General features: G+C 39.6%; 1 protein-coding gene across 1 annotated transcript in view; it reads left to right on the top strand.

Moving 5' to 3' along the window:
* MELK (maternal embryonic leucine zipper kinase) overlaps positions 1-12483 on the top strand; it is a 71923-nt gene that overhangs the window by 9988 nt on the left and 49452 nt on the right. Inside the window, exons 6-8 of the mRNA XM_040267545.1 lie at positions 432-500; positions 2221-2313; positions 7636-7734. Of these exons, the coding sequence (XP_040123479.1) occupies positions 432-500; positions 2221-2313; positions 7636-7734 (261 nt within the window). The remainder of the gene's footprint in view (positions 1-431; positions 501-2220; positions 2314-7635; positions 7735-12483) is intronic.

Here is a 12483-nt window from a genome sequence, read left to right on the forward strand (position 1 = left end):
CTTTGACTAATATGCATGCTGATGAACATGAATTTCAATGTAATTTGGTACTAGGGTTTGAGATCTAGAATTGCCCTAACAAGATATGGCAGTTTCTATCCTTTTCCCTTTGTTTTTATCCAACTCTTTGATTCGAGTTCACTGTTTCTGTTCAAACTTGCCTTGGCATATATCATGTTTGCTTGTAGTTGAACCTCAGAGTACCAAGGAGAAAGTGGTTTATGCTAATGTGTCTTGAGGGGAAGCAGGATAGTTATCAACATTCCTCTCCTCTTCTCTTTCCTTCTATTCTTGTCACTTCATTTTTTTTTTTTAATTGATTTTTTTACTCTGTACCCAACCTTAAAGTGCTTTTAGGAATAGCTAGAGGTGGGATGTAATATAAGGAAGACTATATAGTTATGAAAATGTCTTTTTTTTTTTTTTTTCAGGAAAATTTGTTGTTTGATGAATATCATAAATTAAAGCTGATTGACTTTGGTCTCTGTGCAAAACCCAAGGTAAGTGCAGAGATAAAAATGGGTTTAATTTCCTTTGCCAGTGCATCTCTTGCCTGTTATCTTACACTAACTTCCATTTAGTATTTAGTGAGCCTGGTTGCATCCATTGAGAAAAATGCTAAATTTCATGCTTTTTATAAGTTCTCTTGATGATTTTAACATGTAGCCAAGGTTGAAAACCACTGCTCTAGGTTCAGGGTTGGTCCTGCTGAAAACCCCATGGGTATGCTGTGAGGGAATTTGCAGGACTGAAGTGTCAGGAAGTCATCACAGTATGAATGCTGAATTGACCACGTGTTTGCAGTTGGAGTAGTTCCTGTTAGATGATGCCTTTCTTTGTTTAGATATGCATTTCAGGAAATCTAGTGAAAATCTGTTCTTTATTATCCAAATGGTTATATAACTAATAATTAGTTACATTTTGAGAGACAATCCCTTTTCCTTATAAAAGAAGAAGGAAAAAGTCCATAGGTACTTTAAAATTTATACCGTAAATTATTTCCTTAATTTGCATTCCATAGTTAATACCTTCTCTTTGAGGTGACTTTGAACTTTCTCCTGTGTGGTTGCTGTTGGAGGCTTCCTCTTGAGTCCTCTAATGATGGTACTTACAGTCTCTAAAATGAACTGTCTACCCTCATTAAGAATGTTGAAATTTCAGACTTGTCTCAGCCCCTTGGAGTCCCATGATTATTTCCTGCCCCAATCAGAACTAGCTGGGTGCAAAGGGAGGCAGATTTTGCCCCTTTGGCTGAATGTCTGATTCTTTCTGATTTTCCTCTCCTTCCCTTGGCTCTTCAGAGATTGTCAGTCGAGTCTTGTGTCTGGGAACCAAATGCAAGAAGGCATTTTTCTGATCGACAAGCAATAAAGATAAAGCTTACTTTGAGCCGTTAAGCTGGTTTAAGTCATGTTCATCACAGGAGGCAGTGGAGAATGTTTGTGACAGACTCTGGCAGCCTTTATTTATGGCTGCCACGGATTCAACCCACACAGACTCCATCTCACAAAGCAAGACTTGACTGGGAGAAGGTGGCCTCAGCTTTCTGCTGAGGAGCTAACTTCTGGGTGTGTGTTACAGTTGTAAATGAAATCTTATAATTTCATAAGTCATTTGCCATTTGTGGAACTCTGTAGAAGTGTTAGGCGGTGATATCATTTGCATTATGTCTCCATATTTCTGTGGGAGACCAGAGGATCCTTATTTGAACAGATCTGGAGGCTGAGGTCGTGATCTGTGTTATAACCAAGTCTAGGAAACAGATTCCCAAGGGTTTGTTTTGTATAGTGTTTGCTCTCTTCCCTCTTGGGGAAAAGAAACTTATGTATTGGTAAAGATTTGCTGTTGGAGATAGGGTCCTTTAGAGAAATAATCCTTTTTCCTTGAGTACTTGGGAGTGGGAGGACTTGGGTGCTTGGATGTATGCTAAACTGATTATTCTGCAAATGGATGCCTAGGGAAGTACGAGCTTGACTGAGCTAAGGGGAGAAGGATTTTTTTCATGCCAGGTCTTGGTGGTGTTGGAAATCCAGAGAAGAGGAAGCCACACGTGCATGCATGCACATGGGCAGAGTATTGAGTTGGCGGCAGAATGTCTCTTATCATTTGGGGTAACTCTTATCTAGCATCTCTTTGCTTATATTGGGAGAATGTTTATCAGGGTTTTAATTCTCTTTAGGGCTGTAGTTAATAAGTGTTTCATTTTTATCTTATTGGCAGGGTAACAAGGATTATCACCTGCAGACCTGCTGTGGGAGTCTTGCTTATGCAGCGCCTGAATTAATACAAGGCAAATCATATCTGGGATCAGAGGTAATTATTCAGTGATTAATTCAATATATGATCAATATATGTTTACTGGTGATCTGTAGTGAGTCAGGCACTGTGTGTTGAGGATGTAACGAGGTAAGAAATAAACTTGTTAATCAAAGAGTTGTCTAGTCAGAGAGTGAGATATGTACAGTAATAAGGAAAACGAACAGCTTGCAATAAGTATAATAATATATAGTTTTCTTGTGAAACAAAGATATATTTCTGGTGTTTTGTGTTTAATGGTGCCATAATTTAGACTGATTAGTCCAGCCGGGTAGAGTATGAGGCCAGGATTATAGGCTTAGTTTGCAGAGATGGTGTTTAGCACAGAGAAGACCTCGGATAGCTGGCTGTACCTTATCCACAGCCAGCTATCTGAGGCCTGCAGTCCTGTGTAAGAGGCCTAGGCTCAGAAAGCCCTGGGCATTGCCGCTTAACTATTGGCTACTATGTGCTAGTTAGCCCCTTACACTCTTTGGAGTACTGATTTTGCTGATATTGTTGTAAAATGGAAAAGGTTTAGTTGTCAAAAGCTCTGGAAATACTGGGTTGAACAGTTTCCTTTAGTTCAGGATGTTTCTGAATCTTAATATGTTCTGTACAATGTCCTCTGGGAGAAGACCATCGCAGAGAGCAGCTGGTCTCAGTTTCATGCGCCTACAGAATCCACTTTTTATGTGGAGGATCTTTTGGAACTGGTGTTATGTGGGAGAAACTTTGAGATATGCCAGTTTACTTAATTTGTAACATGAGAAGATGAGGACTAACTTGTTTTTGGTGACCTTTTATTTGGATATATTCTCAAACTTACAGAATAGTTACAAATATGGAATGAGAAACTTCTATATATATTTTGCCAAGTTTACAACTGTTTACATTTTTCCCTATTTGTTTTAGTATTCTCTGTGTTTATATACATGTGAATTATGTTTTGAACCAATTGAGAATAAGTTGGAGACATCATACCCCTTTATCATTAAATGCTATGTATATATTTCCTAAAAGAAGGGCTCTCTTATTTATTTATTTATTTATTTTTGGCCATGCTGTGTGGCTTGTGGGATGTTCTTAGTTCACTCACCGGGGATTGATTGAACCTGGGCCGCAGTGGTGAAAGCGCTGAATCCTAACCACTGGACTGCTGGGAAATTCCCAAGGTGTCCCTTTTTTAGTTATCAAAATAAATTCACTTTAGTTATCAAAATCAGAGAGTTTAGCATTGGTACAATTTATTTAACCCACAATTCATGTTCAGATGGTGTTGACTGTACCAATCATGTCTTTTACAGCTATATTTTCCCTCCAGTCCAGGATTCCATTCAGGATCATGTGTTGCACTGTTGCATTTCTTTGTTCTTTAATCTGGAAGACTTCCTTAGGCTTTCTTCATCTTCATGACCTTGAAATTTTGGGGGAAGCCGGTTATTTTATAAAATGGCCATCAAGTTGAATTTGATTAGTTTTGGGTTATGCATTTTTGGCAGAAATACCACAGAGGTGATATTGTGGCCTTCTCGGGGCATCCTAAGAAATGGACAGACTTTTACTGAATATTTATCATAGTCCTGGAATCATGGTAGATCTTTTTTTTTTCTTTCAATTGTGGTAAAATGCACATGACATAATATTTGCCATCTTAACCATTTATAAGGATACAGTTCCTATTTGAACTATTTTTAAATGTGCAATTCAGTAGTGTTAGATACATTCATATTATTGTGTAGTCAATCTCCAGAGCTCTTTTAATCTTGCAAAACTGAGACTATATCTATTAAATAATAACTCCATTCCCCACTCCCTGCTCCCTTGGCAGCTATCCTTTTACTTTCTATCTGTGTCAGTTTGACTAGGCTAGGTACCTTGTATTATGGACTCATACAGTATTTGTTTTTTTGTGTGACTGCTTTTATTAGTGTAATATTTTCAAGGTTCATCCATATTGTGGAGCATGTATCAGAATTTCCCTCCTTTTTAAGTCTGAGTAATATGCCATTACATGTATACACCATATTTTATTTATGCATTTATCCATGGACACTAGGGTTACTTTTATCTTTTGGTTATTGTGAGTAATGCTGGTAGACACACAAATATCTCTTTGAGACCTTGCTTTCAGTTCTTTCGGATATATACCCGAATGTGGAATTGCTAGATCATATGGTAGTTCTATTTTTAATTTTTTGAGGAACTGCCATACTGTTTTCCATAGTGGCAGCAGCATTTTACATTCCTGTAATAATGCACAAGGATTCCACATGGTAGATCCTTTTTATAATTTTCATTTAATCTGCACAAAAATCCCTTGGAGTGAATACTGTTACTCTGTTTCATAAGATAAAGATGATGAAGATACTGGGGCTCAGAAATTAAGTGCCTGTGCAGGATCACAACTAGCAACTGTGGGTCAAGATTTGAACTGCGTGAGGCTTTACCTCACACTTGTACTCTTTCTAGTCTCCTAGAAGGAGTGGTAATCACATGCCTGATACTCACAAGATTCCTAGAGGTCTGGTGATGAGGCTCTGCTGGTTTGAATGCATCAAGGTTTTCCTACAGGATCTTGCTTTCTTATCCATTTTAGTTCAGTTTTCCATCCTTCTAGGATAATTTCTTAAGGACAGTGTACCAAGGCATTGTCTGGAGGCAGTTATTAAAATATGCAGAACTCAGGGCAGTATATTTAGAGATTTTAGTTTTGTTTTCTAAGGTGGGGCTTTAGGTATCTTCTTTCTTAAATAAGTAATTTAGATTATTCTGTTGCTCATGGTCGCACAGAGTCGGACACGACTGAAGCGACTTAGCAGCAGCAGCAGCAGCATGGTTCAGATCATGCTTTATGGAATGTTCCATGGTAAACATCTCTAATTCCTTTTGTAATTTCTCAGAGGAAGTCTCTCTGTTAACCTCTTCTTATGGCATTTGACGAGGCCGTATTAGCCCACTGTTTCCTGTGTAGCCTCTTTCTTTGTGTTTAGTCTTTGTTAGATTAGTATGTGTCTTGGTGTGTTTCTCCTTGGGTTTATCCTGTATGGGACTCTCTGCGCCTCTTGGACTGATTGACTATTTCCTTTTCCATGCTGGGGAAAATTTCAACTATAATCTATTCAAAAAATTTCTCATGCCCTTTGTTTTTCTCTTCTTCTTCTGGGACCCCTATAATTCAAATGTTGGTGTGTTTGATATTGTCACAGAGGTCTCTGAGACTATCCTCAGTTCTTTTCATTCTTTTTACTTTATTCTGCTCTTCAGAAGTTATTTCCACCATTTTGTCTTCCAGTTCACTGATTCATTCTTAGGCTTCAGATATTCTGCTATTGATTCCTTCTAGAGTATTTTTCTGGTGGGCTGCAGTCCATGGGGTCGCTAAGAGTCGAACACGACTGAGCGACTTCACTTTCACTTTTCACTTTCATGCATTGGAGAAGGAAATGGCAACCCACTCCAGTGTTCTTGCCTGGAGAATCCCAGGGACGGAGGAGCATGGTGGGCTGCCGTCTATGGGGTTGCACAGAGTCGGACATGACTGAAGCGACTTAGCAGCAGCAGAATATTTTTAATTACAGTAATTGTGTTGTTTCTCTCTGTATGTTTATTCTTTAATTCTTCTAGGTCTTGGTTAATTGAGTCTTGCATTTTCTCCATTTTGTTTTCAAGGGTTTTGATCATTTTAACTATCATTCTGAATTCTTTTTCAGGGAATTTGCCTAGTTCCTCTTCATTTATTTGGACTTACATGTTTCTGGTTTGTTCCTTCATTTGTATAGTATTTCTCTGCCTTTTCATTATTTATTTAAACTTACTGTGTTTGAGGTCTCTTCTTCCCAAGCTTCAAGGTTGAATTCTTTCTTCCTTTTGGTTTCTGCCCTCCTGAGGTTGGTCTACTGGTTTGTGTAAGCTTCGTATAGGGTGAGATTTGTGCTGAGTTTTTTTGGTTTGTTTTTTTTCTGATGGGCAAGGCTGAGTGAGGTGGTAATCCTGTCTGCTGATGACTGGATTTGTATTTTTGTTTTGTTTGTTGTTTAGATGTGCTACCGGTGGTTGGCTGATGCCTGGTCTTGTATTCTTAAATTCAAGTGGTTTCCTTTGTGTGAGTTCTCACTATTCGATACTCCCTAGGGTTAGTTCTCTGGTGGTCTAGGGTCTTGGGGTCCGTGCTCCCACTCGAAAGCCTCAGGGCTTGAGCTCTTCCTTTCCTTCTTCTTCCTTCCTGGTCACTCTGCTCCAGCCCCACTGGCCTCTGCTGTTCCACCTCTATGCCTGTTGCTCCCTCTGCCACAAATCTTCTTTCCTGTCCTCTTAGCCTACTTGATTTTTCTCCTTAGCACTGTTACCACCTGCAGAACAGCTGTCTGTCTCCCACTCCCCCACCCAGTAGAGCTTCGGCACTTTCTCCACTTCTGCTCATAGTGCGGTACCCAATACAGTTTCCCACCCGTGCCTCTCCTGTGTAGCCTCTCTACCATAACTTTAACACCCCAGTCAGGAGTGCCATGCCACCAAGACTCAATTTATAGATGAAGCATTTGACATCTTTCAGGCATAAATGATTAATTTCTGACCTCCTGCAACTTGGAAGAAGAATCAGTTGTTCACTTGAAAGTACACTGTTCACCCAGGGTTTCCTTGTTGAGTCCTAGTAATATGATGTGATTTGGTAGGCAGGACTCGGTGTGAGATTGATGTTATTTAGTATAAAAACTAAAGTTTTTCCAAGGCTCAAATGAGGGTGGGAACTGTGACTTCTCAGCCAGTGGTCGAATGGCTATCTTACTAGGTTAACTCATTTCTGGGATTTTGAGATTTGTAGGGCTGTTTGTACTGGCAGGCTAATTTCTAGTCTTGATCCTTGAAAAGTCATTTGTTGAACTTTATTAAGGTTTCTCTACATAGAGAGGACTTTCAGTGCAGCTTAGTCACATTTGCAGATTATCAGTAGTAAATTTTAAAACTTGTTTTGATTTTCTCATGCATGTTTACATAATCCTCATATGTAATAAACCCTCAGTAGCATTATAGTTTTCTCTTTCAGAATCAGAGACTTAGCCTCATCTTCTTCCTTATCATGCCCAATCCAGCCAGCTGGAAAAGATTTTCTATTAAGCATTGGCAGGGAGTGCACTGAACTGGAAGTCAAGAGACCTGCCTGGGTGGCCTGCCGTTGGCTGGGTGACTTTGGATGAGCCTTCCTTTTCTGGGCTTCACATTGTGAATTAGCTGGTTGAATTGGATGACCTCTGAGTTCTTTTCCAGCTCTGTAAAGATGCTGTGTACTGCTATTTTGAAATGTGTTCTGATTTTTTGTCTTGATTTTTTTCTCCTCAGGCAGATGTTTGGAGCATGGGCATACTCTTATATGTACTTATGTGTGGCTTTCTACCATTTGATGATGATAATGTCATGGCTTTGTACAAAAAGATTATGGTGAGTATTACAAGGCATAGAATTTCACTGTGAGAGTTTATTATACTGCAAATTATATGCTTCTATTTATAAAAATACAGAAACAGGCAGAAGTAATCTATGGTGTTAGAAGTAAGGATAGTGGTTACTCTTTGGAGGTGAGTAGTGACTGAGAGACATGTTTGGTTTTTGATCTGAATGCTGATTATACTTATGTATTCAGTTTTTGAAAACTTATCAAGATATACCCTATGATAGATGTCCTTTTTGTATGTATATTATACTTCTTCAATAAGAAGCTTAACAAAACAAAAACAAATGGGAAACTAAACATGTAAGCTGATTTTCCTGGTAAGAATTTTTATTTTGTATCCTGAAATGATGCCTTAGCAAGTTGCTGTGTTAAATCACATTTTTCTTTTGAGTTATGTTAAAATGAGAGAAGCTTTTTTTTGAAGGTAAAATTGGCTTTAAGGTATAATACAACCACAATGAAGAGTGTTGTAAGTTTTGTTAAAATCATATATATTAGAGATAGTAGATCTGAAATTATGGGGCAGTGGGGGTGACTACTTAAGGGTAAAGTGTTTCTTTTTGGGTTGATGAAAACATTATAGAATTAGACAGTGGTAATGATTACACAACTTAGTGAATATATTAAGGACCACTAAAATGTATACTTTAAAAGTGAATTTTATGTTATATGAACTATATTCAATTAAAAAAATAAGAAATCACATGGGAAGGAAAGTAGTAGAATTCTTTTTTTTTTTTTTTACTAGTAGAATTCTTTTTAATCAGTTACATTCAAAGCACGCTAACAATAGAAGACATGTAAAGAGGAAGAGCACCGCATTGTGTCCATAGCAAACCAAGGTCAGACCAGCAGAGCAGCTTCTCAATGCAGCTGGACTTCCGTTCTGTGTAACAAATATTTCCTGACGGTCTTCTTTGAGATACTGAAAAGCATGAACAAAGATCTATGAAACTTGGTCATTTTCCTGCAGGGCCAGATTTCTTGCTGGTGACAGATATATGGCTATCTAAAAAGGGGAAAGGGCTTCCCTGGTAGTTCAGCATACGTATACATGTATCCATTTTCACTTCAAACCCCTTCCATCCAGGCTGCCACATAACATTGAACAGAATTCCCTGTGCTGTCCCTTGTTGGTTATCCATTTTAAATATAGCAGGGTGTACATACATGACCATCCCAAACTCCTTAACGTGTATATGTGGCTGAGTCCCTTCACTGTTCACCTGAAACTGTCACAACATTGTTAATTGGCTATACCCCAATGCAAAATAAAAAATTCAAAAAAATGAAAATAAAAAGGGGAAAGGGTGAGGGATGCCATTTTGTAACAGGTATAAGTGCAGTTAATGCAGGAGTGGATGTGGGATTTGGGAGAACATCTTACTGGAAGTGAGGTTTGAGCTGGGCTTTGAAAGGTAAGAAGCACTTGAGAAAGCCATGTGGGAGAGAGTGTGTCTGGTGGACAGTATCAGCAAAGGCATAATGGGAGTAGCATGGGGAGAAATGATCAGAAGTTTTCTGTGTCTGGACCATTAGGTCTCTAACTCCCTTTTGTAGGGAGGCTGCCTACATCAGCTCCTATTTCTGGGAAATAGCACACAGGGTTGAAAGTGGCAGAGGCAGTTGGCTTATTGCCTGCTCTATAGAACAACCAAGGCTAAGGGCACAGAGTTCAATCTGCAGTTATTTATTTGACTTAATAGTTTTTCCTGTATCCCACCCTGGAAAACGCTTTAAAAATCAGTGCCAAAACTACAAGAGTAGTTTTGGGAAGTGATTGAGTTGTAGTAGTTCCAGTTTCTTGAAGGCTAAGGAGCTCTGATTCTGCAGAATCAAAGAGAAGTGGTATTAGCAGTAGCTGCTGCTCATGTTTTGGGGAACTGTGAGCATGTGTGCTTCTCCCTGGAGAGGGGGGATGGATGGGGCAGTGGGCTGGAGCCTGCCAGGGTAGCCAAGACAGCACGTGTTTCTCCCCATTCCGTCTCACAAAGCCTCCTCTAAACTTTACGGGGTAGCAGTTATTGCCTTGGCTCTACTAGCAATGCTGCCTGGGACAGCAGTTCTGGCCTCACAGAGCCATAGCCCCCTGGTTAACAGCAAGATACAAGGAGAACAGTGCTAAGATCCCTTTGTAGCTTCAACTTTAGTTAACATATGTGGAGTGGGAAGGAGGCTTGGTCTTGGGCAGCTCAGGGACAATTTTCCAGTTATACTTTTGAAAAATATTTGGTTGACCTCTTGAGTTATTCCCGTTTTTTGCTACTCTTTAGTAGCATTCTGTTTTTTGTTCTGAAAATAACTTTAGTATTATAAGCTGCTAGTATGTTTTACCATACTCTTTTTGGGGGCTGGGGGTACTCCATGCTAAAGAAATAAACTGACAGACAAATTTCTCCGAAGATGAAGAAGAATGGATCTGTTAGGTGTTAATAGCCTGAAATCTTAAACCTTCGAGAATTTTAGAAAGACAGTGTGGGGACACATGGTCCTAGAGTTCTCTCTGCTTCTTGTTTCATATTTAAATTTTCACTAAAACATCTCTCGCCCTGGCTCTGTCCATGTAATCACTCTCAGGGTTGGGGAAGCCTTAGCTATGGACTTAGTGCACTGGTTTACAGCCCTGGCAGCATAACAGCATCACTTGGGGTGCTTTAAAAAACATCAGGTCCAACCCCCAGAGAAGTTAAATCAGAATCTCATTGATATTTTAAAAATCTAGGATCTCTACTTTATGCCTATGGACTTCGGCAAATAACTTAGCCTCTCTGTATGTCAGCTTCTTCATCTGTAAAATAATATTATAATAGTAATATTATTCACAACACATGGTTGTCAGGATTAAATGAGTTAGTTCATTTAGTGTAATGTTCAGTAAATGTTAGCTATTATGACTGACATGCATTTCTAAATTTGGTTTGCCAATATTTTGTCCAGGACTTAAAATTTGTTCAGAGATTAATGTGTAGTTTTCCTTTCTAGAATTCTTTTGTTTTTTTTTTGGCTTCAAGATTTTACTAGTCACATAAAGTTAATTGGAGACTATTCTTCCTTTTACTGTTTATTTTGTGTATGTGTGTGTAAGTGTGGAGAGGCAGTTTAAGCTTGAAATTTTTGGGTGTTATGGAATATGCTTGAAAATCCATCTCCAACAGTGACTTCTTTATGGGAAGATTTTAAAATAGTAAGATCTCACTGCTTTACTGAAAGCTCTCCAGTGGCTTCTTTCCTACTTTACTCAAGCCAGAGTGTAAGCTGTAGGCCTCATCGTAGGTGAACTGGCTTTCCATTATCTCAGCATCCTCAGTGCTTACTCATCTTAGGATGAAATTCTTAAATCTTAAACAGTTTCTGTACACCTATCTGTGCTAGGCACTTTTCTAGATGCTTGGGATATGTCATTATCTGTGAGTAAAACAGAAGAAAGTCCCTGCCCCCATGGAGTTTATATTACAGTGGCAGGGAAAAAAATACTGATAGTGGTAGAAAGAGATAATAGGTATAATGAATAAACTATATTAAAAGATGATCAACTTCCCTGGTGGCTCGGACGGTAAAAGCGTCTGCCTACAGTGCAGGAGACCTGGGTTCAATCCCTGGGTCGAGAAGATCCCCTGGAGAAGGAAATAGCAACCCACTCCAGTACTCTTGCCTGGAAAATCCTGTGGATGGAGAAGCCTGGTAGGCTACAGTCCATGGGGTTGCAAAGAGTCGGACACGACTGAGCCATTTCATTTCACTTTCACGTGCTTTAGAAAAAAGAAAAAATTGAACAGGATAAAGAGGAATCAGGAGAATAGATGGAGAGGTGTGAAGGGAAAAAGAAGGGCTAGTTGCATTCAGTTCAGTTCAGTCGCTCAGTTGGGTCCGACTCTTTGCGACCCCATGAACTACAGCACGACAGGCCTCCCTGTCCATCACCAACTGCCGGAGTCTACCCAAACCCATATCCATTGAGTCGGTGATGCCATCCAACCATCTCATCCTCTGTCGTCCCCTTCTCCTCCTGCCCTCAATCTTTCCCAGCATCAGGGTCTTTTAAAATGAGTCAGCTCTTCGCGTCAGGTGGCCAAAGTATTGGAGTTTCAGCTTCAACATCAGTCCTTCCAATGAACACCCAGGACTGATCTCCTTTAGGATGGATTGGTTGGATCTCCTTGCAGTCCAAGGGACTCTCAAGAGTCTTCTCCAACACCACAGTTCAAAAGCATCAATTCTTCAATGCTCAGCTTTCTTTATAGTCCAACTCTCACATCCATCCATGACTACTGGAAAAACCATAGCCTTGACTAGATGGACTTTTGTTGGCAAAGTAATGTCTCTGCTTTTTAATATGCTGTCTAGGTTGGTCAGAACTTTCCTTTCAAGGAGTAAGCGTCTTTTCATGGCTGCAATCACCATCTGCAGTGATTTTGGAACCCCAAAAAATAAAGTCAGCCACTATTTCCACTGTTTCCCCATCTATTTGCCATGAAGTGATGGGATCGGATGCCATGATCCTGGTTGAATTATTAAATATTAAATAAGGTAGTCAGAGGTGAGATTAAGCAAGATTTGGTGAGAAGGAGGTGAGAATGTTAGTCAAGTGGTCATCGAGGCAGAGAATATTTCAAGCAACAAAGCAGAGCAAAGGCTAGTAGGTAGAAGCATGCCTGGTGTAGTCAAGGGAGAGCAGAGGGCCCATGCCACTGGAGTGGAGTTGAGTAGTTCAGTTCAGTTCAGTCGCTCAGTCGTGT

Source organism: Oryx dammah, unplaced genomic scaffold (genome assembly GCF_014754425.2).
Source record: "Oryx dammah isolate SB20612 unplaced genomic scaffold, SCBI_Odam_1.1 HiC_scaffold_1, whole genome shotgun sequence".
Lineage (NCBI taxonomy): Eukaryota > Metazoa > Chordata > Mammalia > Artiodactyla > Bovidae > Oryx > Oryx dammah.